The 26,680-nt window shown below is 40.1% G+C and overlaps 4 protein-coding genes across 10 annotated transcripts in view; 2 read left to right on the top strand and 2 right to left on the bottom strand.

Annotated features, from left to right (window-relative positions):
• Nucleotides 1-1,976, bottom strand: part of timcc (TIM double twin CX3C motif chaperone) — a 2,786-nt gene extending 810 nt beyond the window's left edge. Inside the window, exons 1-2 of the mRNA XM_023424015.2 lie at nucleotides 1,685-1,976; nucleotides 1,428-1,574 (exon numbers count right to left, since the gene is read on the bottom strand). Of these exons, the coding sequence (XP_023279783.1) occupies nucleotides 1,428-1,574; nucleotides 1,685-1,771 (234 nt within the window). The 5' untranslated portion in view covers nucleotides 1,772-1,976. The remainder of the gene's footprint in view (nucleotides 1-1,427; nucleotides 1,575-1,684) is intronic.
• Nucleotides 1,977-2,771: 795 nt separating this feature from the next.
• On the top strand, nucleotides 2,772-8,209 carry pcyox1 (prenylcysteine oxidase 1). Its single transcript, XM_023424033.2, has 7 exons — nucleotides 2,772-3,025; nucleotides 3,275-3,419; nucleotides 4,268-4,474; nucleotides 4,585-4,759; nucleotides 4,847-5,058; nucleotides 5,155-5,307; nucleotides 5,420-8,209. The coding sequence occupies exons 2-7, from the start codon at nucleotides 3,299-3,301 to the stop codon at nucleotides 6,088-6,090; spliced, it is 1,539 nt and encodes a 512-aa protein (XP_023279801.1). The 5' UTR covers nucleotides 2,772-3,025; nucleotides 3,275-3,298; the 3' UTR covers nucleotides 6,091-8,209.
• Nucleotides 8,210-8,778: 569 nt separating this feature from the next.
• LOC111668082 (uncharacterized) lies at nucleotides 8,779-12,082 on the top strand. 6 transcript variants are annotated; one of them, XR_015438333.1, is made up of 13 exons: nucleotides 8,779-8,929; nucleotides 9,107-9,160; nucleotides 9,259-9,285; nucleotides 9,578-9,628; nucleotides 9,783-9,818; nucleotides 9,916-9,936; nucleotides 10,027-10,062; nucleotides 10,159-10,194; nucleotides 10,345-10,377; nucleotides 10,426-10,463; nucleotides 10,749-10,787; nucleotides 10,888-10,920; nucleotides 11,963-12,082. XR_015438333.1 is itself a non-coding variant. In XM_023424019.2 (13 exons), the coding sequence occupies exons 1-13, from the start codon at nucleotides 8,875-8,877 to the stop codon at nucleotides 11,974-11,976; spliced, it is 450 nt and encodes a 149-aa protein (XP_023279787.1). In that variant the 5' UTR covers nucleotides 8,779-8,874; the 3' UTR covers nucleotides 11,977-12,082. The 6 variants fall into 6 exon arrangements, 4 of the variants coding, with proteins under 4 accessions (XP_023279787.1, XP_023279786.1, XP_023279789.1 ...); XR_015438332.1 differs by having other exon boundaries at nucleotides 10,156-10,194; XM_023424019.2 differs by having other exon boundaries at nucleotides 10,449-10,463.
• A 218-nt stretch (nucleotides 12,083-12,300) lies between these two features.
• slc20a1b (solute carrier family 20 member 1b) lies at nucleotides 12,301-25,279 on the bottom strand. 2 transcript variants are annotated; one of them, XM_023424017.2, is made up of 11 exons: nucleotides 24,968-25,279; nucleotides 23,136-23,850; nucleotides 22,583-22,723; nucleotides 21,387-21,472; nucleotides 20,990-21,086; nucleotides 17,277-17,396; nucleotides 15,613-15,894; nucleotides 14,817-15,456; nucleotides 14,471-14,656; nucleotides 14,244-14,328; nucleotides 12,301-14,055 (listed from the first exon to the last, which is right to left on the bottom strand). In XM_023424017.2, the coding sequence occupies exons 2-11, from the start codon at nucleotides 23,482-23,484 to the stop codon at nucleotides 13,900-13,902; spliced, it is 2,142 nt and encodes a 713-aa protein (XP_023279785.1). In that variant the 5' UTR covers nucleotides 23,485-23,850; nucleotides 24,968-25,279; the 3' UTR covers nucleotides 12,301-13,899. The 2 variants fall into 2 exon arrangements, with proteins under 2 accessions (XP_023279785.1, XP_087034833.1); XM_087178707.1 differs by having other exon boundaries at nucleotides 25,115-25,272.
• Between the last annotated feature and the right edge of the window lie 1,401 nt (nucleotides 25,280-26,680).

The following is a 26,680-nucleotide window of genomic DNA, read 5'->3' as shown; positions in this document are numbered from 1 at the left end:
GGGGGGGTTTAATTCATATTTTAAAAGACATAGTGAGGTCCTATCTGTTTTTCTGCAATTGCTACGGACAGGATCCAGATGACACGTCCTTCTCAGAAACTGGAAGTTGTCTCCTTTTCAGGAATGGTTGACGGTTCGAAAAAGTTGGATCAGATGTAAAAATTATTTCTTCAAGTGGGGCTTGTATATTGCTTTTCATAAATGCATAAGCAAAAGGATGAGGTGAAGGTATTGATTTCCATGTGGGAGTTATGCTTTTGTACTGTGTCTCACAACTGTATTGTTGCGTTCTTTCCTTTCTTTCTCACTTTATTTCTCAGAAACCTTCATGATCTCATGTGTGATGTTGTTAATGCAGTTGTATCTAACTTAACATTTGTTTTTGCTTTGAGTTTCCTGGCTCCAAGCCTAAATATTAACTCTCCTCAGGGACATTGCTCATCTTGGATTGAACTCCAGAAATCTGAATTGAATTATTCCACTTTAGTAAAACTCTGCTTAAATGTTGATTTTGAAAATGACTCCAATAAGAAGAAATACACCAACACAATTTACGTAGTGGGAATAAATGTAATTAGCCATTTTATCTTCCTAACAATCATTGTAAAGTTATTGTTTCAACAGCATTTACATTGTTTCTGTCAATTGCCCCCTGGCCCTGGACTCAGTGGCCCCAAAAGCCCCAGGTTCAGTGTGTGTGCTCCTTGTTTCCTCCGCCAAGGAGGTTATGTTTTCACCCAGGTCTGTTTATTTATCAGCAGAATTGCACAGAAAGTACTGAACTGATTTGCACTAAACTTGGTGGAGGGGTGGGACATGGACCAGGGAAGAATCCATTAAAATTTGGGGCAGATCTGAATCCTTGCATGCATTTGAATTTTTACTCCTCCTTTACTCCTGACCTTCTAGTTGTTGTTGGTTTTTTTTTTTTGATTGAATTTGATTAATTTATGAATATGCATCACTAAATTACAATGACAACCATTATCAAAATTATATTAAACAGTCCTGAATTATTACCAAAAACTGAGGATCGTCTTGGAGTACACATTGTTTAAAAGAAGTTTTAACATCCTCATTATTTAATCTTATATAAATCCAATGACATATATTCCAATACAAATCTATTTAATTGGTTTACTTGAAGGTGGTAGGATATATAGATACAGACAGATATATAGAGAAATGGCCCATTTTGGATTAATCTGGTAATAGTCTGTGGCAGATTTGATAAAAGTGATTATACCACCTCTTTTAAAATGCCACACATATGACATATAATATTGTTATTGAAAGGATCGCATTGTTATATGTGTCCTGACTAAGTAAAAACTATTAAAAAATAAATAAATCCACTTTTAAAAACCCCACACACTCACATGTTGACAGGTAATGCAGTGTGACAGTGGACAGACAGATATCACGTTTCTCACCTGAAACTTCTCCAGCTCTGAAGTGACCAGTCCCTGAGCTGTGGCCAGCGGAGTGTGACACCTCTCGATGCACTGATGCACTTGAGACATGGAGTCTGTGGAGCTGTCACAGCATTCTGCACTGCACTTGAACATGCGACCCTGCAGCAGCAGATATGAGACATGTGATGGATACATATGCTGCAGAGGGCAGACTGGTAGAAACACAGCGCAACATGCACATTTCATGTGTCCACAGGTAGGACACCTACCTGCATTTTACGGATGTGATGTTTCTCCAGGCTTTGGACCATTTCTTCCACCACATTCTGCACGCGTGCCTGGTGTGCCTCTGCCATCTCTGCTCGTCCTGCTCACTCACAAAGTCTTCAGAAATATTCAAGCCAAGTTTAGCAGCATCTAAACCGGACCGGACTGGCGCAACGTACCTTCCCTGTACACGGCAGTCGCCTACTTTCTTTACTTTACAATTTGATAATAACTAAGGTCACCTCCATTCAAGCATGGTTCAAGATGAGAGATTATTGCGTCACTTCCGTCTTTCTTCCGCAACCGGTTCTAGTAAAAAAAAAAAGGTCATCTTCCGGTTGGGTCAGACTTCAAAATTAACTCCCAGGAGATTTCCGTTTTTATCCAAACATTACACTGAATAATATTTTATACTGACACGAGTATGCTGTTTTTTTTTCTCAATATTTATTTATATTTTATGTGAAATGACAGAGGAGAAATTACCACTTCCGCCCAGCTTCCAACTGCACAGATCAATTGAACTTTCAAAATAAAAAATTAACTTGAAAATCAACCTAACTGAATTTTACTTCTCTATTTTCATAGTCTATTTAAATTTCTCGACAACAGTAATGACAACCTTTATCTTTTGAAAAGTTGATTATAGTATGTTCTGTTTTCATTAAAGGTACAATGCCGTGATTGTCCTTTATTTACAGCCAACATTAATATTACTCCAACACAGACTTATGATATTTTATGTAAACGTTTGCACATCCTTTGGCAAATTACACAATTCGTCGATTCTTGACGAATTGAAGTGAAAAGAAGTAAATACAACCGCTGAAGCAAACAGACATAAAAAATTTTAATCATCATTTTTCAAATGTTAATGCACTGTTACTTTTTTCAGTACCAGTTTCTGGACTTACTGCAGGACATTTACATCCAGAATTTTGCTGATGTTTGGAGGAATCCATTCCTTCCTCTATCTGTGCAATGTTTCCTGTGCCACTGGCACAAACCACATAGCAGAATATTTCCACCCCCACGCTGAACAGAGTTTGAGGGTTTTATTCTGAAACTCGAAAGTAAGCATTTCCGGGAAATGTGTCTCAATATTGAGCGACGTTCATGGTGCTCCGGCATTATTCAAGAGTGAAACGAGTTTATTGTTATTAACCAGAAGTTATTTCCACTTTGAGTGTGTTAGTGGCGTCTGTGAAAAGTTCAGTTTTCTGTTTAAGTACACAGCGGCGAGTTTTAACGAGTTTTAATGTGATACTGAAGTTTCCCGGTGAAGATAAATCTGTGAAGACCTCTGGATCAACTGGCAGCCCTCTCTAGTGGCTTTTGAAATAGTGAGTCCACCCTGTTACCCCCTGTTACCTTTATGAAGTTAAATAAAGAGAAAGTGGTGAGGGTAACAGGCCTAATAGACATTAGACAGGCATGATACTGCCGACCCCAGCTGTGCAGTTATTTATGTCACCATTCCCCTAGTTATTCCTTGCGTGAGGCTAAAAGTAGGAAGTGTAACCTTTGACCGAGAGTAATAGAAACTTATTAACTGAACTGATCGTGGTTGATGTTTAATTTCTCCTGCACAGATGCTCTTTAGTGCTGAGCTCTAGATGTCCACAATGAGTCTACGAACCCTGTCACTGAGAGCACTGTTGTTCCTGGGACTTTGGCATACCGGGAGGAGAAGTCTAGCTTCCGCCCCAGAGCTGCAGAACCAGCCCAAAAAGATAGGTAAGCTTAATCCCAGGCTGCGTCCAAAAACACAGCAGTTATCTTGTGTATTTCATCATCTATTCATTCTGACGCTTCTATCCTCTAAAGTTGGTTTCACTGGAGGATAGATGAGCAGTATCCTGCCCAGGATATTTGAGGTAGAGGGTTGATTTCATATTTTATGCTGAGTGGGAGACCTTATTGTGACTTCACCCAGAGTACAGTTGCTCTGAAAAAAGTAGCCAAGTAAAAAAAAAAAAAAACACACAATTCAAGTGCATAAAATGAGATCAAAAATTGCATAAATTGCATTCAAGCTGCAGCAGTTAATTTATTGATCAACAGAAAAATAATCTGCACATTATTTACATAATCAATTAAATAAGTTTTGTTCCAATAATGGCCAAAAATGCTCTTAAATATAAAGACTCTCATGGAATCAAAGTATCTTTGGCTTTTGTATTGTTGGTCAGACCAAACAAGACATTTAAAGACATCACCTTGGACTTGAAGAGTCTAGGATGGACATTTTTCACATTTTTTTTTTTACATTTTATAGATTAAATGATTAACCGAAAATAATCATCACTTTCAGCCCTAAATTGCCCAAATATAAGATTTATTTGTGGAAATTAGATTGATTGATGGGCTGATGGTCCACTCGATGATATGTGAGTTAGAGCTGCAACAATCAGGTGATTAATTGATCAGTCAACTGACAGAAAATGATGATGATGATGATGATGATGATGATGTAAGCAGACAGCGTGGAGTGGACATTAATTCATGCAATAACATCAGTCGACCAATTCCAGCTGAGCCTTTTGCAAAGATGGTTTACCCCGCTGTCATTGCTCCTTTTAAAGCTGTGGTCGGAGCAGGCATCGGTGGCACAGCGACTGCGTATTACCTGAGGCAGGAGTTTGGAGCCGGGGTGAAGATTGATGTGTTTGAATCTGGCACTGTTGGTGGACGACTGGCGACAGTGAAGATCGGGGAGTATGAGTATGAGACGGGAGGTTCAGTGATCCATCCTTTGAACCTACACATGAAGCACTTCATTGAAAAATTAGGTAATGTCAACATAACCTCAAATAAACAGACTCAAAACAAATACATGAATAGTTGAAACCATAATCAGGATGCACTCCAGCATATTTCAATATGTTGCCTATGTTTTCAGGTATTCCTGCAAGGAAAGATGTCTCCTCTAAAATGGCAATCTTTGATGGAAAGGAGCTCACATTTGAAGAGAGTGACTGGTTCATACTTAACTTCTTACGCATGCTCTGGCAATACGGGTTCAACTTTCTTCGGATGCAGATGTGGGTGGAGAGTGTTTTGGACAAATTTATGAGGTAAGGAATAAAAGCACTTCGATGCAGAATTGCTGTTCCTTGTTCTGCAGGATGTTTTACTGAACATGGAAATCCCATCATTCACAGGATCTACCAGTATCAGCAGTATGGTTACTCATTCTCCAATGTGGAGAGGCTCTTGCACGCCATGGGTGGTGATAGTTTTCTTACCCTGATGAATCAGACTCTGGAGGAAACTATGATTGGTGAAGGATTTTCGCAGATCTTCCTCAACGACATTGTTGCACCCATCACTCGTGTCAACTATGGTCAGAGTGTCCGCATCCACGGCTTTGTGGGTACGTTTTAGAGTGTTAGAGTTTGTATTGTACAGGGTTTTTATTGAAAATTGTGAACTTGTAGAATAGAGTTAACATTTATATCTTGCCTTCCAGGGGCCGTGTCATTAGCAGGGGCAGATTCAGGCTTGTGGGCAGTGGATGGAGGCAATAAGAGAGTCTGCTCAGGACTGCTGTACCACAGTAAAAGTGATCTCATCCCTGCCAGAGTGACTTCCATTGCAGTCAAGGTTCGACCTTCCAAGACAGGTGACGTTCACATCTTTTGGTACAGAACATGTCGTTTTCTCTTGTCGATGGATTTGTCATGTGTATGTTCACACTTTTTAAATTTCATCTTCCCTCCACCTCTCATTTTCAGGCACCACAGCCAGTTTCTATGAGGTCAGTTATGTTGGGGAATCGGGCTCAGCTCACTCTCTGTATGACATTGTGGTAATAGCGACGCCACTTCACCAGGGAAAGTCTGACATCACCTTCTCAGGTTTCTCCCCTCAAATCCCGTCTAACTACCCCGGGCGCTACCACCAGACGGTGTCAACTCTGGTCCACGGCTTGCTGAACATGTCCTACCTTGGGACCACACGGCCAGCCTCAGAGTTCACTGTGTCTGAAGTCCTCACCACTGACTCTAAGGGCTCTGTCATCAACAGCCTCTCCTCTCTGGACCCTGTGCACATCCCTGCAGGTTACAAACGGCCCCCCGCCAGCCAAACCAAAGTCTGGAAGGTTTTCTCTCCACAGCCGCTGTCTCAAGAGCAGCTGCAGAACATGTTCCTCTCCTGGGATTCAGTGTCTGAGAGTCAGTGGCTGGCTTATCCCGCGTACCGACCACCGCATCGTAAGACCCCTCCCTTCATCCTGCACAACCGGCTGTACTACCTCAACGCTGTGGAGTGGGCAGCTAGTGCCATGGAGATGAGCTCCATCTCCGCCAGGAACGTGGCCCTGCTGGCACACCATCGCTGGCACGGACAGAACGGCAAGATCGACCAGGAGGACCTTCACACCCGACTAAGAGGGGAGCTCTGACAAGTGAGAACTATTTGAGATGAGAACCAAAAGCAATAAAATACTATCAATCAAGCACAGTATAAACCCATACAGATGCTCATGGGCTTGCCTGCTGCACTGTAATAACTCTCCAGTCAGGGCAAATCCCAACTCTCTTTCAGGTATCTCGGGTGCTCTGGCCTTTTTAAACTTATATTCTGGTTTGTTACAACTTGGTCTTATTTTTGCAGTTTGGGCCGTAATTTCTACCACTCAGACGATGTACTCACCAAAGTAATTGCTGAGATCTGGGAACACCATGACATTAAAGCACTAACATTAGTCAATCAAAAGATTAGTCAGTCGAAAGAAAGTTAATTTTGATAATTGACTAACTGTTTAAGTCAGTTCTCAAGCAAAGATGCCAAATATTCAATGGTTATGTCTTCTCAAATGGTAGAATTTCCTACTTGTCATTGTCTTACATTATAGTAAATGTTTGTTGCTGTTTTTTAGACCAATCAATGAATTGAGCAAATAATCCACATGTAAATCAATAATGAAAATAATCGTTAGTTGCAGGTCTAGGTGACATTGCTACAAAGTCTGACAGGAGAGCAAACTCCAGCAGGAAAAACAATCAGAAAAGTTTCAAACAAGCCAACCTGATTTTCTAGATAAAACCATGAGTGAGTGCACCACAGGAAAACTGTTCAAACTTCATATATGGCAGGTTAAACTTGAACCAGGCTGTCATGTACACTGACAGTGTGGGTGATGATTCGACCCTTGACCTGGGCGCTTATTTATAATCTGTCTGGTTGTTTGACTCCTCATGTTTCTTGCCCCTATCTGAAGAAGCCTTTAAAGCAAAGTGTCTCCTTTCTAAGATCTCAGCAGTTAACTTGGTGAGTACAAAGTTATTATTAGTGTTGGCCAAAACTAAGAAAAAAAAAAAAAAAGACAAACTTTGTAATAAACAGGAAATGATCCTTTAATCGCTCCAACAGTAGCCACAGTTCATCGCTCTGTCACCAGCAACAGCAGCACAAATCACAATAACAGGTGGGACTACATTGTATTGTGCTGAATTTTGTATTCACTGTGAACCACGCTGCACTGCAGGGTAGACGTATGACTGTTCCTTTATGTGTAAGAGTACTTTTTTTTTTTTTTTAAAGTGTGCATTTCCTCCATTATAAACACGGTACATCTAACAAATCACAGACCAACCATTGTCACCTTTTAGCCAAATTCTTGCGTAGTGTTGACTAATATGACAATGTCCCGTCATTGATGGATTCATGTGTCTTCCAATGATTTTCTCAGTCTCTCTACCTCCTCAGCACACTGCTGTATGTGTTGATAGTGAGTACAGGCAGCTGTCAGTAAGAGAGGTGTGCCACCAAGACGTTTTCTTTGTAAATTGGAAGATATGGATGTTATAAAGGAGTATTAACAAATTAATGTGTTTTCTTAGCATTTAAATAGACTGTTAATATAATGTGCCGTAATTGGAAAGAGTCTAATCACACTGACCATTTAAACTACTGTGGTGCCTTAAGCTATTGAAGTAATTAGCTTATGTGTTTAGTAGATGATAAGTCTCCCAATGATTTTAGAAATCAATTGTCCTTAGGGGTTTCCTGTGTCATTTTTAATGACGTGAAAATTGCCATCAGACTCAGACCACCAGGACCAAACTGCAGCGAGGCTGACGCATTTCTGTATTTTGTAACAAATGGAGGCGTATTCAGTACCTGGGATTTATCTGATGTCATGTCGCTTAAAGACACTGTACCTTCCTGGACCACTTTCATGTTCTTTAACTACTTTGGGAAGACCGCTAGAGTTTGCTGATTGTTTCTTAAGCACTTTTAGAGGTGTATTTTTCTAGATGTTTGAAAGAAGTTTTGAGTATGAGTTAAGACATACTGTTGCCAGAATATTAATTGTGCACTTTAATTGATAGAAAAGCTTCCGTTTTATGCTGAAGTCCAAATGCCAAAGAACCCCACCAATGTGCAGTATTTAGACTGGATTGTTCTGGACAAATAAAATGAGACTTTTATTTACAAATTAAATTGATTACAAACGATACTGAAACCCCTGTATGTTTTGAAAGTGTTTACAATCACAATAAAGTGATGAGACCTTGTCTGCTTTGTATTTGATATTTTGCTTCAGAGCTTAATTAACCACATCAAATTATGTTTAAATAATTTCTCATATAGATCACACTTTATTCACTTTATCCAACTTGTTCTCTTGTTTTTCTTTCTGTCCTATTTCACAATTTAATTTCATACTATCATCTAACATTCAGATGTTGCTGAATATGTCCCTTGTGACAGATTCAGGGCTGAGAAATCAGGATCTCTTTCATCTGCATGATTGCATGATAAATTGAGGAATTGTCTCCCTGAGCCACATTGTGACCCATCATTCATAAGCCACGGGTGTGTGATGAAATCACCGTTTCCAGTCCCAAAAGGAAATTAACATTGTTTTCAGCTCAGTTGCAAGGACCCCCGTTTTTTTTTTGTTTTTTTTATCAGTCACAGTAGCATCCCAAATAAAGGCTCATGTGACTGAGGAGCCAACAATGGGTGGCATTGACAGCATGAATAAGGATACGTCTGTGTGGTGATGTGCCACGCAGCTGTCCTCTCAGGTAGGGAGGGACAATGGTACCAGAGCCGCCTGTCCATGCAAAGCATGTGATGTGACTGAAGATATAAGAGGCGGTGAAATGACAACAACACAACACACAGTTTGGAGTGACACCCAAAATCTTCCTCAACCAACAGACCAACAGTCAAGATGAGATTTATAGTGCCAGTGTTTGTTTTCCTCGCCGTGGCAGCATTTCACACCGGTAAGAAGAATAAAAAGTTTTGTTCATGATTTTCAAGAGAATCAGCTAATGATTGATAATGTGTGCGTCTGTTCCTCCACAGAAGACATATTAATGCTTATTTACAGAGAAATTACTTTAGATTTTCAGTAATGTGTGTATCTGAAGGCTGATTGATGTACTCATGACGACTTTTAGCTTTCTCAGCCTCTCTGGAATCTGCAGAGAAAGAGGAAAAGGTTGCTCATTACGGTGAGATTCAACAATTATAATAATTATGTAAGGCCGATGATACTTACACGCCTCAAAACTGCTGAAATTCGATTCACACGTTGTGTTTTTTCATGCAGATGGGCTAACTGAGCTGCAGAAAATAGGTACAGTGCATTGGTCCAATTGAGATTCTAACAGACTTTAAATAAATGTTTTATGTATTGTATTATGTTTTTTGTTCAAGTCTGTGTGTGTTAGTTCATCTGACTGCAAGAGAGGCAGCCTTTTGTTTTATAACGACTGAATCAAGTTTGGTAAAGCCACCTTCTTTGTGAATTTAACTTTTTATTCAGTTGTATTTAGTTGCATGTTTCTTAATTCATTCATATATCTATCTGTAACACTCCATTTCTTCACTTTCGTAGTTACACTGAACATTTTTTTTTGCCGTTTCAGATCAGATGGAGTTTGAGGCTGCTCAAAAGAATGAGGCCGCTCAGATGAATGGTAGGTTTGTAACACAGAGACCGAAGCCCAGGGCGATGACCGTAAATCAAAATAACTTCCTGAGCTATTATACCTTTTAATCCACTGTGTTAAGTACGTATGTAAAATATTTTTCTGTTTCATCAATAATCACTTTACACCTTTCCCTGTTAAGTTACAGAGGAACAGAATGAGGAGACCCACTACCTTGGTGAGAGAGACTATGTGACCTATGACTTCATTCAGAACAAATAAAGGCTGATCTGGGTTCAGTTGCTAATGCAATTTATCAAATCTTTCATTTACAGAGGCTGTTAAGGATGAATCTGGTAAGTAATACTTAAATACATGATCAATGCCTGAACACATATTGATTGCGTGTTAATAGTCAGAATCACCTGTTAAAATGTTTTCAACAGAGGAGGAGCACATCGAAGCCGAGGGTGACAAGACAGGTGTGTAAACACATCTGGCTGGCTTTAACAGACATCACATGATCTTTCTCTACCTGACGTTAAACATTGCATAACTGTGAAATCCTTTTTCAGCAGAGGGAGGCGGCAACTCTGACACTGCAGCTCATGAGGGTAAGAGGTTTAACGGTTCAGATATCAGCCTATAGATGGCAACAAAGGACGGTTCAGAGAAGCACTGGATTGAAGGACTGCGCCTCACAGTACACTGACATGTAAAATATCACACTTTTGTGACTGACCTCTCTCTCCCTTTTACCACAGAATCCGAGTCTGAGTCCTCTGAGGAAGCATACGGTGAGACTGTAACATATATTTTTCAGCATATTCAAACTTAAATTTCAGCTAGTGTGTTTTATCTTTGACAGGGAGACAGAGGCGGGGTAAGTGTTATAAATCTACACGAGCAGTTATTAGTAAAACAAACACATGTGAAACACTACAGTATGAGCTTGGAATTATTCAGTAACCTATAATTGTGAATTTTTCTTTTCGAAAAATGCAATTTTCCACATATTCATGAACTACATGTCATATTTAAGGCTTTTAGTTGAGTTTTATGAGTTTTTTTAAGAACATTTAGAGTTAAATAAACACAGAAAGTACACAGCAGTCTGGCCAAATGTAAAAGTTGCTTCACATCAAACTTAATTTCAATTTATTCTCAGAGCACCATGAAGCAGTTACAGAGACTGTGAGCAGTTTGGGTAAGATGAAGTAAAATGGCCCCTGAAAACTCACTATATTATGGATCCCACACTGTAACTACCTGTTGTAATCCCCCATTTTCTCATTTCCCCTCTGCAGACGAAGTCAGTCAGGATTCAACCAAGGAACAAGGTGAAAACCTGTAAAAGTTACACACATATCAGGAGCGATTTATCATAAAAATCCACATATAAGGTCAAATGTATCCTTATCTGTTTACTAGTATCATCCAGACGATGGCTAACATTTTTTTAAGGCCAACCCAAAAGTACCTGCTGAGGCAAGATGTGGTGAACTGTTTTGAGCAACCCAATGAAAGATAAATTGTAGGTTATGCAATCCACTGGATAGTGAAAAACAGAGCCAGTCACAGCCAGTTACAGCTAGATTTTAATAGTGTCAAAAACCTTTATAGTCTGGCTTCTAAATCAAGTAAATAGTAAAATGCCTCCAAAACATTTACGAATTTACAATCTGCCAGCTTGTAAAAACAAACTAATATTTTAGTTTAAGTTTTGATTTATAAAGTCGAAAACAAAGTCAGACTGCAGATATTCAAATCACCACAGAATCGGTTTACAGCTTGACCTCAAAAATCAGATGCGAGGATTGTTTGTTTGAACACAGTCCTTCTTGTATGTGAGTAAATCTAGGACAAGAATCCAGGGCACTCTGAGACGTCTGTCCCCAGGTGCTTATTGTGCTTGATTTATACTGTATCATCGGCTTCTGGTTATTTTAAGCCCAAGGATGCAGCGCCCCTGTCCTAAAAGATGCTGAAAGGATTGTTTTAAAATTGATTGAATTCTTTTGATCCAAGGTTGTGGATATAGTGATAAAGGTTATCTGCATCATTCTTCATGTTAGAAATACATTCTTGAGAAGGAAAGCCTTCCTGCACTGGTGTAAAAGAGAAATTCAACCTGTAGTAGTAAATCCTAATCCTTTGGGGTAGAGCAGGCCTTGCGTAGTGCTTTACAGCAGTAAAACCGCACATTGGTGCAGTCATCATTCATCAGTACAAGGACAGGGGGAGTGAGTCATATTAGAAAATGCTAGGAAAGAGGTGATTCATATACTCGCTTTGAGAGCCCTGGAAAACTACTGAATTGTGGCGTGTTTGCAATGTAAAGCTAGCGTAAAGGAATCCTCTCTGTCTGTCCCTGCGTCACAGATGTACTGGAGTGAGAAAGCGCAGAAACATGCGGATCCCAGCGCTCACTCATCACCCGGTGCCTGATCTGCGCTGAATTTACTGTCAATAAAAAGGGAACTATCCCACCTATCTGTATAACCTGTGTGTCTTCTTTTATATATATATATATATATATATATATATACACACACCATGACAAAATACTTGGGTGTTTTACTATGACAACAGGAAGGAAGCAGTTCCTATACATTTCCATAGTGTTTTGATTTATATACTGAAGCTTTCCTCTATTTCAAATTTATATACTGAAGCTTTCCTCTATTTCAAATTGTTATGAAATAAAAGTTCGACAGCAGTATTTTCCCATTTTTATTTTTAATTTGTTTTTGTTTTATTTATCCACATATGTGGATCATAGTATGTTGATGTGCATTAAAAAAAGAAAAGAACAAAACAACTCTTCTTTGGTAGCTAAGGGAAAATAAAACAATTAAGGCAACTACAGCATCTATAGGTCTGAAATGCATTTAGTACTGCAGCCAAAAGACCACACACTGGTGGCATGCAACGTATGTGCGCCCTTGTTCAAACAGAAAGACCAGATCAACTCAACACCAAACCAACCAGTTAGATAACTTCTAGTTTTTAAGTTCCTGTTCCTCCTCACTTAAAACCTTTAATTCAGCTTATCAGGCTGAGGGAGAAAGAGGAACGCTAGAGCAACCCAGCTGTCTAGGACAGGTGCCATTCCAGAAAAAACAAACTGAGAAGTGGCTGACACAAGGTGAACTAGAAAAACAAGGCTGAAGCAGGACTAAAGCATTTAACCATTGATGACGCAATCAAGTTTGAACAGGAGACTTAAGGTCTTGTCTGAGAGTGCGTTTTTTGCATTAGTTGACATTCTGCTGTTACAATTCTCAAATTCAAGTAACCAAGATATTTCAGGCAGTTCATTCTGCACTGATCAAGAATGTAGAACCTCAGGAGATTCTAATTAAAGAACTGGATAACACATTATCCATTAATGTTAACGATTAGGGCGGTCATTTCCTACCAGAAGTGTGCTGACTTTTTATGCTAATGATACAGTATTTCTCATATCATTTTGCAGGTGGTCATCCAGTGTTTACAATTAGTGCTTCTACCACAGTAAATTATTCAGATGATTGTGTGTCATAAAGACAAACTGCAGTGCTGTGAACGTGACTGAATTAATTCCTCAGTATGGTAGAAAATGTGTTCACCAGCTTCTCGAAATTTACAGTTAGCTGAAAGTCAATTTTGTTCTATAACAGTGGAAAAACAATGTCTAAATTAGGGGATAAAACCAAGCCAGATATAAAATGTGAATTCATTAATAATAGATACTTGGAATTGGGGAAAACACACATACACACCAATAACCTCATTTTTCACCTAAAAATACTGCTTTTTCATCTACATTACTTTCAGCATGTGTTATGACTGGAGTTACATCTGCAAAAGGCTAATACTGCATTTTAATTGTTCATTTCTTTCTAACGTGTAAAACAAAATTAAAAACAGCATGGTTGTATATACATAATTTCAAAGTAAAAAAAAAAAAAAATGTAAGAATGAGTATTAGAACAAAAAAAAAAAAAAGAAAATCAGTCAATGATTTTAGATTAAATCTTTACAGAATGATGTGAATTGAAAAAGCAAGTCAGAACAAAGAAATGCAAGCTTCCCACTGGAAGTGATGTGGCCCAGATGGAACGAACAGCAAATTCTAGGTTGAAAATGATGCAGCCAAGAACCACAGGCCCATATCACAAGTCCTGTCAACATTTCTATTTTTTTTTCCTTTTTCTTCTGAAGTTGTTGGCTTGAGGTAAGCGATATATTTTGGCCTTCCAACTTTACTCCTTTTTCTCCCGGTGCGCACTGGAGCGCTTTCTTTCTCCTCCCCTGCTTGGGGTGTAGCTGAATGCTCACAGGATGCCATAGATGAAGATGGCCATTATGGCAGCACTGATCAGACCAGAGATGGGCACGGTCACAAACCACGCCATGAAGATGTTTCTGAACAGACGCCAGTCTACTGCCTTCCTTGAACGCAGCCATCCTACTGCAACCACAGAGCCAACCTGGAAACAGCATTTGTCAGATAAAATTCCATTATCTTCTATAAGTTTATGACTTCAAATGATTTGTCTGTAATAAGAAGAAAGTTGCTCCACATTTCGACTGTCTACCAGACTGTTTACTGTAGCCTCCCTCACACTAGTCTCTTCCCCCATGTCTCAGTATGCCTCCAAGTGTTTGACCAGCTTACCTTGCAGTGGGTGGTGGAAACAGGCAAGCCAATGTTAGAGGCTACCACGACAGTCAGGGCTGAGGCCAGTTCAATGCTGAAACCACTGCAGGGAAAGAAAAAAAAACAAAAAACAACATTTACGTCTCTGAGCTTGCCTGCTAAATTGAAAGACTGGTAATGTCTGCGGAGGATGTGGTTTAATGACTAAGGAGAAACAGGAGCAGCACTGTCTGTGGTATCTGTACCTTGAGGGGGTGATAGGCGTAAGGTCCCTGCCCATGGTCTGAATCACTCGGCGGCCCCACACCCAGAGTCCAGCACAAATGCCCACGCCACCATACAACAGGAGCCAAATGGGTGTAGGTTCATTTGAAGTCACGCTGCTTGTTGTGTAAACCAGCCACAGCGCTACCAACGGTCCAATGGCATTACTGCAGAGGAAAGAATGAGGTCATTTCAACAGTGACCAAAGATTCTGACTTTTAGTTGAGCAATATTTTTATAAGTGAAAACAACATGTCAGAGAAACTCAGTGTCAGCTATCAGCCTGATGACTGATAACAAGACTTTCAAAAAAAGGAGCCCGCATACCTGACGTCGTTTCCACCATGAGCGAAGGATCCGAAGCAGGCAGTCAGAATTTGGAGGAACTGGAAAAGAGTTGAGACTTCTGGTTTGTCCGACTCAAGCCCATCTTCATCCAAAGAGCTTTGGCTGCTACCTGCATCCTCTTTCCCCATTTCTAGTGTCACCTCTCCCTCTCCCAGCCCCTCAGGAGTTGTGTGCTCTGCCACAGCATTGCAGTAGCTGGTGTAACTGTCCATACGCACACGCTTCCTTTCCTGACCGCCAGACCCTGCGCCCTTGTCGCAATCCTCGCTAGCACGGAATTCACCTTCTTTATGCTTGAAGTCTCCATGCATGCCAATGATGGCCATGGTGTAGGAGGTGTAGCTGTTGTTGCGCCGGATAGGTCTGTCGCCCCCCTCACCCATGCAGTCACCAACCTTGGCCAGGTGGAGCTTGTGCAGTAGGTCCTTGTAGAGTCCAGAGTCCTTGTGGACCGTGTGGTATTGGCTGTAACCGTTGCTTGGTATCTGTGCTGGCCTGTTGTTGAACTGAACCTGATTATTGAACTGGACCTGATTGGAAGCTGTTGTGGAACCATTGCTGTGCTGAGCTTGCTGGTTGTGGACCTGGACCTGTGTGTTTGATTGAACCTGTTTAGGGGCTGCAGAAAGGGGTAGAAAAAAAAATTAAAGCCTTCAGTTCAGAATCAATTTCAATTTCATGTGTCATTTCATTGGAGGAGTTACATTATATACCATTAAGCTACATAACTTTGATTACACAAAGTATTGACAATGTTGTTTCTTGGCTTACTTACCCCCATTTGCATTGCTGTACTCGCTGTCATCAGAATCTCCAATATCAAATGCCACCTTGCGTTCCTTATTATTTTCAACATCGTCAGAATCTCCAATGTCAAACGCCACCCTGCGCTCCTCAGCAGGAGCCTGGGGCTGAGCAGCGAGGTTTTGACTGGCAGCTGGGGTGGTAGGCATAGATGTGTCCTTTGCAGTCTGTTTCAGGATTGGACAGTGGGCCTCTCTTAGCTCCCTCTTCTCCATCAGGGGGCTCTCAGAGGGGCTGGAAGACTTGATATCTCCTAGTAGGGGAGGAGTTGGAGTGAGATATTGCTTGGGTCGTGTCCAAACATACACACATTACAGCAGAGAAATACTAGCACAGCACATGTGTTTCCTTTCAATTTAAACTGTGGGGAGTTGTAAGAATTGCATAACCACAGAGTCAGAAAAACCTTTGTCCTAAAAATGCAACGTTATCCGTGTTCAAAAGCGAGCGCCTGTGTTCGCAGGATCAGATAAATGGATTATGACCTTGCAACGAACATATTTACACTACCACTAGCAGATTAACTTATGAAAGACGATAAGAGTCAACATACCCTGTGGCTCACATGACATTTGTTTGTGGTTTTAAAAGGGAATCAGATACTCAGTTCCAATATTTTCAGTAATAATCATAGGAGCAGTCTGACTCAGTTGGTCACATTGCATCATCCAAAGTGGTCAAGGCTGGAGCTCAAGCAGTCATCACCCTCAGCCTTCTCCCCATGAATGCACAGCAAATGCCATGTCAAAACCTTAAGTCAACCTAGTCTTATTTTAGACAAGGAGGTAAAAACCAATTAGTGGATCACTACGACCCAATTAGGCTGCTTGTCTATGGGATAGAGCTGATTTAGACAGATCATGCTTGGGCATATACACCGGATGTTTCTCTTGTCACTTTAAAGACAACACGACAGGTAAAGTCAATACAATGCAAAGAATATGTTATGTATTCTTACATCTGGCAGAGTTAGAGCTGTCTCTCTGACAATATAAACATGGCTCAAAATAGCTACAAATAGAGAAAACTGAATGACAGTTTTCCATATATAGATTTTGTAAAAAAGTTCTATTGAAAACAAATGGGAAACTACATTTGTGGGCCTGTGTTGTGTCAGATACACCTATTCTGTAATTATTTTCTTTATGCATGAAATAAAAAAGAAAGCCAGACTAAACCTTTAAGAGATGGCTAAATATAAAATTGATAAAACAGTATTGTTAACAGTAGAGGAAACTACAATAAATTCTGAAAACTGAATTGTCTTCCTCTTCAACACCAGAACCACACTATTGGTGTGTAAATGCAGAGGACTCTTGGCTTTTTACTTTAATCCAGGATTATAGGACAAAAACGGATGACAATATTTTTCATTAGAGTGACTCCATTATGACAAAATATCCCTGAGCCCCATTTGCTGGATTAATACAAGCCCTCAGTGTGAATAGGTTTAGGTTACATGTGCAGTGCTAAATCCCTCACTTGTCCAGTGGCTTAAGAGAGGAAACCCAACATTTCAGTGGTCAGCAGAAACTGGTGACCACTGGGATTTTAAAACTGAGTTATCAGGTCGCCAAAAATTAAAAAAAACAAAACAAAAACAAACAAACAACAAAAAAAAAAACTTTGACTTACGTTCAATCTTCTTCTTGAGGCGAGGGCAGACAATAAACCAGACCACAATAGCAGTCAGCACAGAACAGCCCAGTGAGATGAGCAGGATGCCCCACCAAGGGACCTTGTCAAATCCCAGCACTGAAGGACCGCCAGGTGCCACGGACAGAAACACAGAGGCAAACAGAAAGGCATTTTTAAAAAACAAGGCAGCAGGTGCTACCTTTCTTAGTGGACAACACATAAAGTCCCATTGCATTAAGACTGATCTACCAAAAATTACAATGAGCAGTTTTATAAAAACTAAAAATATAGGGCAAGATACTATTTACATGTCAACATGTCACATCAGGACAATGATTTTTCAGGTGGAACTTGTATTCTCATTTAAAACATGAATGGCACCAATGAATGAAAATAAACTAAAAGACAATAACTCCAGTGACACTGGAGCATGTGTGCTATCTTTTGGCTGACAGTATTGCCTCATTGTGCCACGTCCAAGTTAAATAATGAAAGCATGTGTACCCCTAGATGTGAACAGTTATGTAACACTTAATAGGTGAAAGAGCAAAAATGTCCCCATGACCCCCAAGTGCCCAGCTAACAACTACACATGGACATTGAGTTCCTTAAAAGGCCACAGTCACTTGAGTTGTTTGCTGTAGCAATAAAGTCACCTCTTGCCAAGACTGCAGCAAAGCTGGTGCGGCAGAGGTAGATATAATGCAGAACATGCTGGCAAAAAGCAAATATTTAAATTTCCCTGGGGAAGTGGTCATCTTTGTCATACAGAGATGATACAATTAAGCAGTGTGGTTAGGAGAAAACAAAAACAGGAGCTGCTGAAATTTCCAGCAACACCTGCGGTGAGGTGACCTTGGCCATCATAATCTAAAAGCAAACAAAAAAAACCCCAAAACACTTCCACTGGCTTAGGACTGTTTGGGAAGTTTATGATGAACAAAAGGAAATGAGGGCCAAGCCTACGCAATAAGTGTCTCAACTGATGTGTTCATTTGAGGGCAGAGTCCACGATGCACTCTCTCCACTGAGTCACGCTGCAGCATGAGACTGCAGAGCACCTAACTGATGTTTATTTAGTTACGCAATGGAAGCTCACTCCCTTCAGGACAGGGGAGGCATAGAGGAGGAAAAAAAACGGAAGGTGCCTCTGTAACAGCTGAGCCTCCTGTCTTCTTTGGCTCACATGTAGTGAGACATCCAGAGACAGGTGTTGTGCAGTTAGACACTACTTGTAAGTACAGTATACTTCATGGAACTCAGTAAAACAGGACACAAGCCTTAAAATGACAAAAGTGGCCCAACAGCATTCACATGGAAACTATTTGTCACGATGACTTGTTTGTAGGGAACTTCTTACAAAATATAAAAGAAAGGATTTAAAAGCTGGCCTAGGTCTAGCGGTCTGATAAACACTCCCAAACAAAGAGTGGGTTTATACCACAGCCATGCAGTGGGATGAATGGGACTGCACAGGAAATGGAATTTAACCATGGCTGCATTCCAAACCTCTCCCTGAAACCTCTGTATCCCATGGCCTACATTACACAACATGTTTTTTGCCCAGTACTATATGTGCAGCTCACCACCAACCTCAATTACAATGACAGGATAACCAGGGAGTTTTTTGCCAAGTGAGTCATAAACTGCCACTTTGACTCACTTTTGTCAAGAACTCAGTTTAGCACTTACCAAGAGTATTGGGATTAAGTGACAAGTATCTGCATTGAAAGGATCTGTAAACCCAACATTCACTCCTAACAGTAAGTATGTATCTATACCAGCTGACAAAAGCATCCTCTGAATACACCTACAATTTTGTTTCAGGACCACAGTTCAGGTTAGAATAAGGCACCTATACTATGATCTGAGTATCTCTTATGTTGCTGAATGTTTGGCGTCCCCAGCAACAACGCCACAGAGTGTTTTTTTTTTTTTTTAAGAGGGTAACCCAAGCAGAAAATTCGTATCCACCTAAACGCATTGAAGTTTAATCAATGGTGTGGGTCAAAACGTACGGTCGCTATGACACTCAGCCCTGTGAAACAAACACTGGTATGCAAAACAAAAAAAAGTGTTTCGATGTGGACATGAAGCAGCCTTTGTGATACTTCTCTGAAGGCAGCAGATATATAAACAGCTTCTAGTATCTCTGAGATGCCTAGAAGAGTTGACTGATTTAGGAAGCCATAAGTCTTCATATCCAGGTGACAAACATTTTAAGAGGGTAATAATTAGATTTTTTTTTTTTTTTCTGGGTAGATTTTCACTTTACAATGACTGGAGCTGCAGTGTAGTGGCAGCAGCTGAGTGATTTATAAAGGTGTCAAGAACCCAAGTCACACTAAGCCTCATCTATAAAGGATTGACAGCTGACCCTCAAATTCTCTGGCCCAAATTTTTGCACATGCTGACTTGAGGTCTCTGGCACTGGTCTATATATTGAGTATTGGAATGTGCTGTGAAATGCCTGGTGTCCAGTCGCACCATTATGATAGGGTGTAGATCAGGGGAATGCTGAGTCCTAACACAGGAAACCAAACATACTGTACTTAGTTGGCTGCAGATACTGCGACTGCATTAGAGTGCATATATAAGCAATGGGCAGCAGCAATGAGCTGTTATTGTCCTGGGTGCCAGAGTAGTATACTATCCAAAACTAAGCCACGAAATAAACATGGGATGTCTGACTTTGAGGGCAACATACCATTCTTTTTTTCTTTCTTTTTTTGTTTTGTTTTGATAAATCAAACAATGATATGAATCAGCTGCATTGCTAAGTGTTGGGAAACTGATATGCAGGAATTGATGAGGATTGTCCCAGTGTTCAACTGGCTTCAATTCTCTTGAGTCTTGAAGCTTTAACAATGAGCCTGTGTGTGGTGGCAATTTGTCTACATCTACAGTTTATAGAATATATGGATGTTATGATGTCCATGTGAATATAAGATGCAGTGGGTCTGTTGGTGTCTAAAATGCAATCTCGCACCTTTTTTCTCTGAGGTACCCAAGTACAGGTCCTCATGTACAGTGTGTTGAGGTGTGAGGGACTTCACACAACTGTACAGAATCTGCCTGACTAAGCAGGGTTATGGGCTATGCTGGAACTGCAAGTGATCTCCTCTCAGTGAGTGTGGTGATGTGCATGCACACATCAGCGCACCATATCTGGTCAAACTCTGGCCTGTAGCAGCCATTTAATGGCCCAGGCCAGCTTGAACTGTTAGGCCCTGTAGAGAGAAAAAAAAACAAAGGAGCAAAAGTTGCTCATTTAATAAAGAGTTTCTGGAGGAGTAATCAGTAGTCACAAGTATTCAGAGCATCACTATACTAATTCTGAGCAGCAGTACAACTACAGGCAGCAGACAACTATGACCATTTCAAAACACCCTCCTTACTTCCCTTTTCCTCCTCCATGTCTGAAGGACACAGACAGTGATGTCAAGAGTTAGGTGAAATCTAATTTCCATCTCCCTGTTGTGCTCCGCTCTAAACTTTATTCCAGCTATGACCCACATACTGTAGAACCACAAGCAAGAGAGCCCCAAAAAAACATGTTAAAATAAACACAGCCTCTGTGAAAATGGTAAACACAGCCTGGTTCAGTCTGGAATATGTGTGGGCATCCGGCTGTCTGAGGGAGCAATTTATTTTAAGCTGTGGCTGCAGGCAGGCATGCAGAGCAGAATGACTGAGACAATGATACTCACTCGGAGCTCCAGTGAACATGATGGAGAACAGGTTGATTCCCATGGTCACGGCATAGAAGACAGGCAGGGCCTTCAGTCCATTAGGCACGGGGTCTTTCTACAGGGACAAAATAGTCAGAAATAAAAATTACACCCACTGAACAACACTGCACCATTTTGCTGTCAGGTTACAGTTAATGACATAACAACAGTATGATGGTAATTTGAACCTCGGTGTATGAGGCAGATAAGGGACTGCATCAGAACAGTAGCTTTATTATTGCCATGTAACAAACATTTCCTCATAGTCATTTTGAGCGTGAACTAGTACAGTGTTGAAACTGACCTGAACAGTTCTCGTTTTACTCAAGCAAATACATACTGTATACTATCTACAAGTTGATAACACCCAGCTTACCTTGTGTAAGATGAACATGCGCACAAAGTAAAAAACAACGCCTGACATTATTCCAGACAAAAGGGGACTCAGGAACCAGGAAGCAACTGCAAATTAAAGAAATAAGAGCATTGACATTCAGTGGACACGCAATATCTGACAACTCTGTCAAATAAATGAAACCAAACCTCCTGGCTATGGCTTTTAATTCTTGAAATGATATACACCATTCAAACAAAGCCAATCCCGGTTTACAACTATTATTCTCACTCAAAGCTAAAGAGACAAGTGATAAACTTTTCATAGAACCCCTGAACAGGTTCTTGTACTCTTCCTTTAAAAAATAATCTTTAGGAAATGCAATACTGTTTTTTCCCCTGTAGGAAATGCAATACTTGTTAAAACAATTCTTTCAGGTGTGGTTTAAACAGGAAACTTCAACTCAGCTTGTATCTCAGGCTATGCCATTTGTCAATTTTAACTATAAAATAGCAATAATAAAAGTGGACAGTCTTTGGCTACAGAGCAAAAGAATTTGGCAACATAGCTACTTGTACTGTGGATGGTCATTTAACAGTTCAATTACCAAGGGTCCTTCCTGTGATCTCAATGTCAAATTTCAAATCCTCTCCATAACTGAATAATATTAACATTTTATTGTTTTTGTGATCCATTTTTGCGGGTTTTCAATTTTAAAAAAAAAAAAGGAAAAGAAAAGAAAAGAAAAAAGAAGTCAACAGTCTGATTTACATCAGCGTTAGGCTTTCTGAAGAGGAACACAGATGTGAAAACCAGTGTAATGCAACAAATACAGAAACAAGAAAGACGTTGCAAAATTAGATCTATGCTCACAAAGCTCTAAGTAAAATTTCCCACATGTTCTGACAAATGTCTTTCCTTCCCCATCCAGAGATTCCTTTATTCCAAAGATTTAAGGAATTACTGTAATCACATTTGATTTACATTTCATATATATATATATATATATATATATATAAAAAAGTTGTAGATTCATGTCTGAACCTGTAACTGTCATTCATAACTTCGCTAACTTGTTGACCTAGATAATGTAAGGTCAACACAGACAAAACACTGACTAATGTATTATGATAACATGGCATTACTGGTCACACACTGCCATTCATTTTTTATAGCCTACGATGCAATTCAAACAATGAGGACATATCTAGGTCAGCTGATTATAGTGTCAGACTTACCAATACGGAGGAGTTCAAACCACCTAACTCCCTGCTGGCCTTTGGCAACTAGCGAGAAGCCGATAGTAGCACCAACAATGCAGTGTGTTCCAGAAATGGGGAGCTTAAGGAAGGAGGCGGCCAGCTGCCACACAGCAGAACCTAATGAGAATAAATTAATTGATCACATTAGACTCGACAGGTTGACCTGATCTCAGCTTTTCCACATAGCTTTTCAGATTTAAAATCACCAGAAATGACACATTAATACATTAGTCTCACAGTAGTCCAAGGGCCTCCCCTTCTAAGGCAAAACACAACTTTAAAATTCTATAAATCTTCTAAGCAATGTAATTTGAGAAATTCTTCAATTAAATGATAACATTTTTTTATTTGAAAAAAAAAAAAACCTATGAAAATAAGAGTACTTTAGACAACTAGTTACAGTTTAACATCTAACTTTTTGTAGTTGCTAGAACTTAACAGTGTCAAGCCCTATGTGCCACCAAGCTCTGTTCACAGGGTTCAGTGACTGCACATTTAATTACATGCAAGATAAGCTGCAGATACTCACCAAACATAGCACTGACAGATCCAGCCATTAACACGTGCTCAGAGCCATTGTACATGCCCACGTCAATGATACCCTTACGGATGGTTTCGCTCACTTTGGCCCCAAGGAGCACAGAGCCCAGAGTCTCAAACACGGTGGCCAGAATGCAGGCCTGTCGCAAGGTGACCACTCCAGAGCCCACAGCTGTGCCAAATGAGTTGGCAACATCATTGGCACCCACGGAAAAGGCTAAGATGAAGGCGATGATGAAGCCAACAATCAGCAGCCACATGTACTCTATGAGAGCAGTATGGGCCACCAGCCCTGCTGTGGTGGCCACTATTATAGCAGTTGCAGTTGTTGAAACCATGATTGTAGACTATTTAGGAATTGCTTCACAATCTTAAAGGGAATGAATGCCTGTCAAAATATTTATTTATATAATGCTATTTCTAGACAGCAGCTAGTAAAATAAAGAGGTACAAGGTATAATAAATAATTAGCTTCTCTTCAGGTCCACCTGTCTTAACAGGATTTCTGAGATTAAGCAGTGCAAACTTGTAAAAGGTTTATCTGGGACTGACCAGAAAACAATTAAGGTAAACAGAGGTATGTGGGCTTATTGCTATCCTGTAATTATACTAGATCTGTTGCTGTTCTTTGGGCGCTGAGCTATCAAGCAGAGTGAAATGACAGCCATTGTGCTACTGTAACTGCAGATGAGCAGGGGTACATCCTGAAAAGACAAAAAGACAGAAAAGGCTTGCTTTAATAATAAAAGTGTATTTTATGTCATTCCATTTTCATGTGGTGATTCGTAAAAATACAGCAAAGACACTGACACCTCAAAAGGAAATACAGGGAAAGCAAAGGGGGTCAACAAAGAAAACAACGTAAGAAGCGTGGAAAAGCCACTAGTAAACACTTAGACCAAGAGGAAGATCTCTAGTGGCTTCCTTGTCTGAAAACCCACTGGGAAGCCATTTTTTATGGGTCGCAGGAAGAAACCGGCGTTTATGTGAGGCCAACGTCCTCTAATTTAACCCAGACGCTTCACTTTATTACTGTTTACTGTCGTCTTCTTGAGCATCGGTGACCAAAAAGACCGTTACGTGATAAGGAGTGCCTCATCAATAAGAAACGTTATCAATTTTTTCTTACGTGCGCACGTGTCGTCATCCATTCATAGAACACAGCACTGAACACGAGCGCCGTCGGTTCGTACGAACTCACGCGCCTGTAGAATAGAAACAAGTCGACCGGTTTCGACTCGACGTAAAGACCCGTTATAATACTATCAATAAAAGCTACAGAGTCTATTATCTGCGGTTTTAATTATGTTTGACGTGGTTTTCTACGCAACCGGATGTGACACGGTTTAGGGAACACAAGCCAGCGATGTGCTGCGGTACCACTGAATGACCGGGTGGGCACTCATGTGTGTCGAGCCAATTTCAGTGGCCTGCCAAGTGTCTGTTCGACAGACGGTCAGTACTGCTAACGTTAGGTTAACATTAAAGGACAGGTTTCATTGTGCCATTAACCTTGCTCCGTGCCAAATGTTACTCAGTCCAAAGTTAACAGCAACCATTATCTATCCTCGGTCAAATAAGATGTTTAATCTTAGCAAAGTGTCAGACTTTGCTTAAACATAATGTTACAACCTAGCAAACAGATCACATCAGAAACAGATCTTATCGTTATTGTTGAAGACGTAACACAATGGTTTGTTGCTCAAGCTAACGTTAGCATTAGCATTACGTTAACATGTGATGTTTGTGTTAAGTTGGTATTACGTGAATACACCACAAGAAACTCTTACTCTGATAGAAAGGGTAAATTATAAAACTCACCACACGTTGCAGTTGTCAGTCCCGGGAAGAATGGTGCTTGCTAGCCAGTAAGCTAATTAAAGCGCGCACAGACCGTATCGTTAGCGCGCGCGGGATAATGAAAAATTAAACTAATGAAATATATCCCTGTCAAAAAAGCTGCCTTACGTTGGGATTTTTGAAAAGCTATTGAAGACTGTCAGATTCGATGTAGAATAAATCCGTATTTTCGAATTCAAACACGTCTCAGCTTGAATGAGAGTTTCGCTACCGCATGTGTAGAGCTTGCTCTTGCCGGTCTGTGGAACACAGAGTTTCTTTTTTTTTTTTTTTTTTTTTTTATTTATCGGATACACCCTTCAGGAAGCTCCGCCCAGCTGTCAGAGGCTCCTCTCTCTCTCTCTCGCTCTCTCTCTCTGTCTGTCTCTTTTCTTTCTTTTCTTTTTTTAACTTATCATGTGTTCAGTGCATGGTTGTCTTCTTTAACGTCATTGCTCTTCACTATAATCCTTCACTTATTCAAACACAGGTTCGGATACACTGCCATTACAACAGAACCATCAACTCTTACTTGAGTAATTTTGTATGCTTTTGCTTGTAATTGATTATATTATATTATATTATATTATATTATATTATATTACAGATTCATTCTAGGGTTATTTTCAACACTTATGTATGCACTTCCAATGAAGGCATCTCGCCATAGAATACAACAATATAAGACAATATTCAGGATCTATCTATCAGGGCTAATGATTTTAACATTACCTAAACTGTCATGCGACCACGTTTCAATCATATCAGATCGACACATTGACACAAACAACAGTTACCCCTAGTAACCACTGGTTTCAGGGAAACAATGTCACGTCAAAAGAGTGCAGGATAACACCCGGTGGTGGTTATGTTGATTGCATTACAGAAGACTTGACATTCATTCAAGTGCATTCGCCCGGAAATGACAACAACATCCAACCTCCAACAAAAATGGTTTTCTTTTATGATTGTAATGTTGTCATCCAGGGTGATATGTTGAATGTAAGGAGTACTCAACAAGCATAGCAAAATATGTTTGGCTGATTAACAGTGTAGCCAAAACGTATTTTGTATTTGCCTGAGATTAAAGAGGAAAATACACCAGACGGACCACAGTTATTTATTTACTTTGAGTATTGCTGCAATAACAGAACATATAATTATTATTTTATGATGAACTCACTCCTTTCATTGTCTCTCCCTACATGACGTCACGTATTTTGTGGATCGTGGAAAATTTTGCTCTTCTCAAATATATTGGGCAATGTTTAGAGTCGGGCGTGATACCTTGTAATTACGATTTTTTGCCTGTGCTCCTGAAGGCAGCATTTCACAAAGGAAGGAGTGGCGCTTACAGCTGCTGTACATTTGTTTCAAAACTACGGTACTCAATCAGGGACTTTTACACTAGATATTTCTAGATTTCCATTAGTAACAACATGTGATTTAATCTGCTTCTTCTTTTACTCCCACGCAGTAGTTGCTCATGCTAATAGTAAGACTCTCTACTCCCTTGCCAGTAACCTGAGGTCAGTTACAGAAAAATGACCCCAACTTAATCACAGATTAAGTTATTGTGGGACTGTCCAGTTCATGTTTTTTCTGATGTGTATATTGATAGCTTCCACTCCAATAGGCCTGAAAAGGCTATAACATGAATTCATACCTGAAAGATGCTTCATTTTGAGCTGAATG

Source organism: Seriola lalandi, unplaced genomic scaffold, assembly GCF_002814215.2.
Source record: "Seriola lalandi dorsalis isolate HSWRI2012SDOR001 ecotype SW California unplaced genomic scaffold, Sedor1 jcf7180002054697, whole genome shotgun sequence".
Lineage (NCBI taxonomy): Eukaryota > Metazoa > Chordata > Actinopteri > Carangiformes > Carangidae > Seriola > Seriola lalandi.
This window is presented reverse-complemented; position numbering and strand designations above follow the sequence as displayed.

What these genes read in the sequence shown, in the direction of transcription:
- pcyox1 (XM_023424033.2), top strand. Translation starts at nt 3,299, where the DNA reads ATGTCCACAATGAGTCTACGAACCCTGTCACTGAGAGCACTGTTGTTC. An exon ending in GCACTTCATTGAAAAATTAG is followed by an intron (nt 4,475 to 4,584) that starts GTAATGTCAACA and finishes CTATGTTTTCAG; the next exon opens with GTATTCCTGCAAGGAAAGAT. An exon ending in GTTTTGGACAAATTTATGAG is followed by an intron (nt 4,760 to 4,846) that starts GTAAGGAATAAA and finishes CATCATTCACAG; the next exon opens with GATCTACCAGTATCAGCAGT.
- LOC111668082 (XM_023424018.2), top strand. Translation starts at nt 8,875, where the DNA reads ATGAGATTTATAGTGCCAGTGTTTGTTTTCCTCGCCGTGGCAGCATTT. An exon ending in GGCTGTTAAGGATGAATCTG is followed by an intron (nt 9,937 to 10,026) that starts GTAAGTAATACT and finishes TGTTTTCAACAG; the next exon opens with AGGAGGAGCACATCGAAGCC. An exon ending in AGCCGAGGGTGACAAGACAG is followed by an intron (nt 10,063 to 10,155) that starts GTGTGTAAACAC and finishes ATCCTTTTTCAG; the next exon opens with CAGAGGGAGGCGGCAACTCT.
- slc20a1b (XM_023424017.2), bottom strand. Translation starts at nt 23,484, where the DNA reads ATGGTTTCAACAACTGCAACTGCTATAATAGTGGCCACCACAGCAGGG. An exon ending in ATCTGTCAGTGCTATGTTTG is followed by an intron (nt 22,724 to 23,135) that starts GTGAGTATCTGC and finishes TATTCTCATTAG; the next exon opens with GTTCTGCTGTGTGGCAGCTG. An exon ending in TTTCCACCACCCACTGCAAG is followed by an intron (nt 14,056 to 14,243) that starts GTAAGCTGGTCA and finishes TGCTGTTTCCAG; the next exon opens with GTTGGCTCTGTGGTTGCAGT.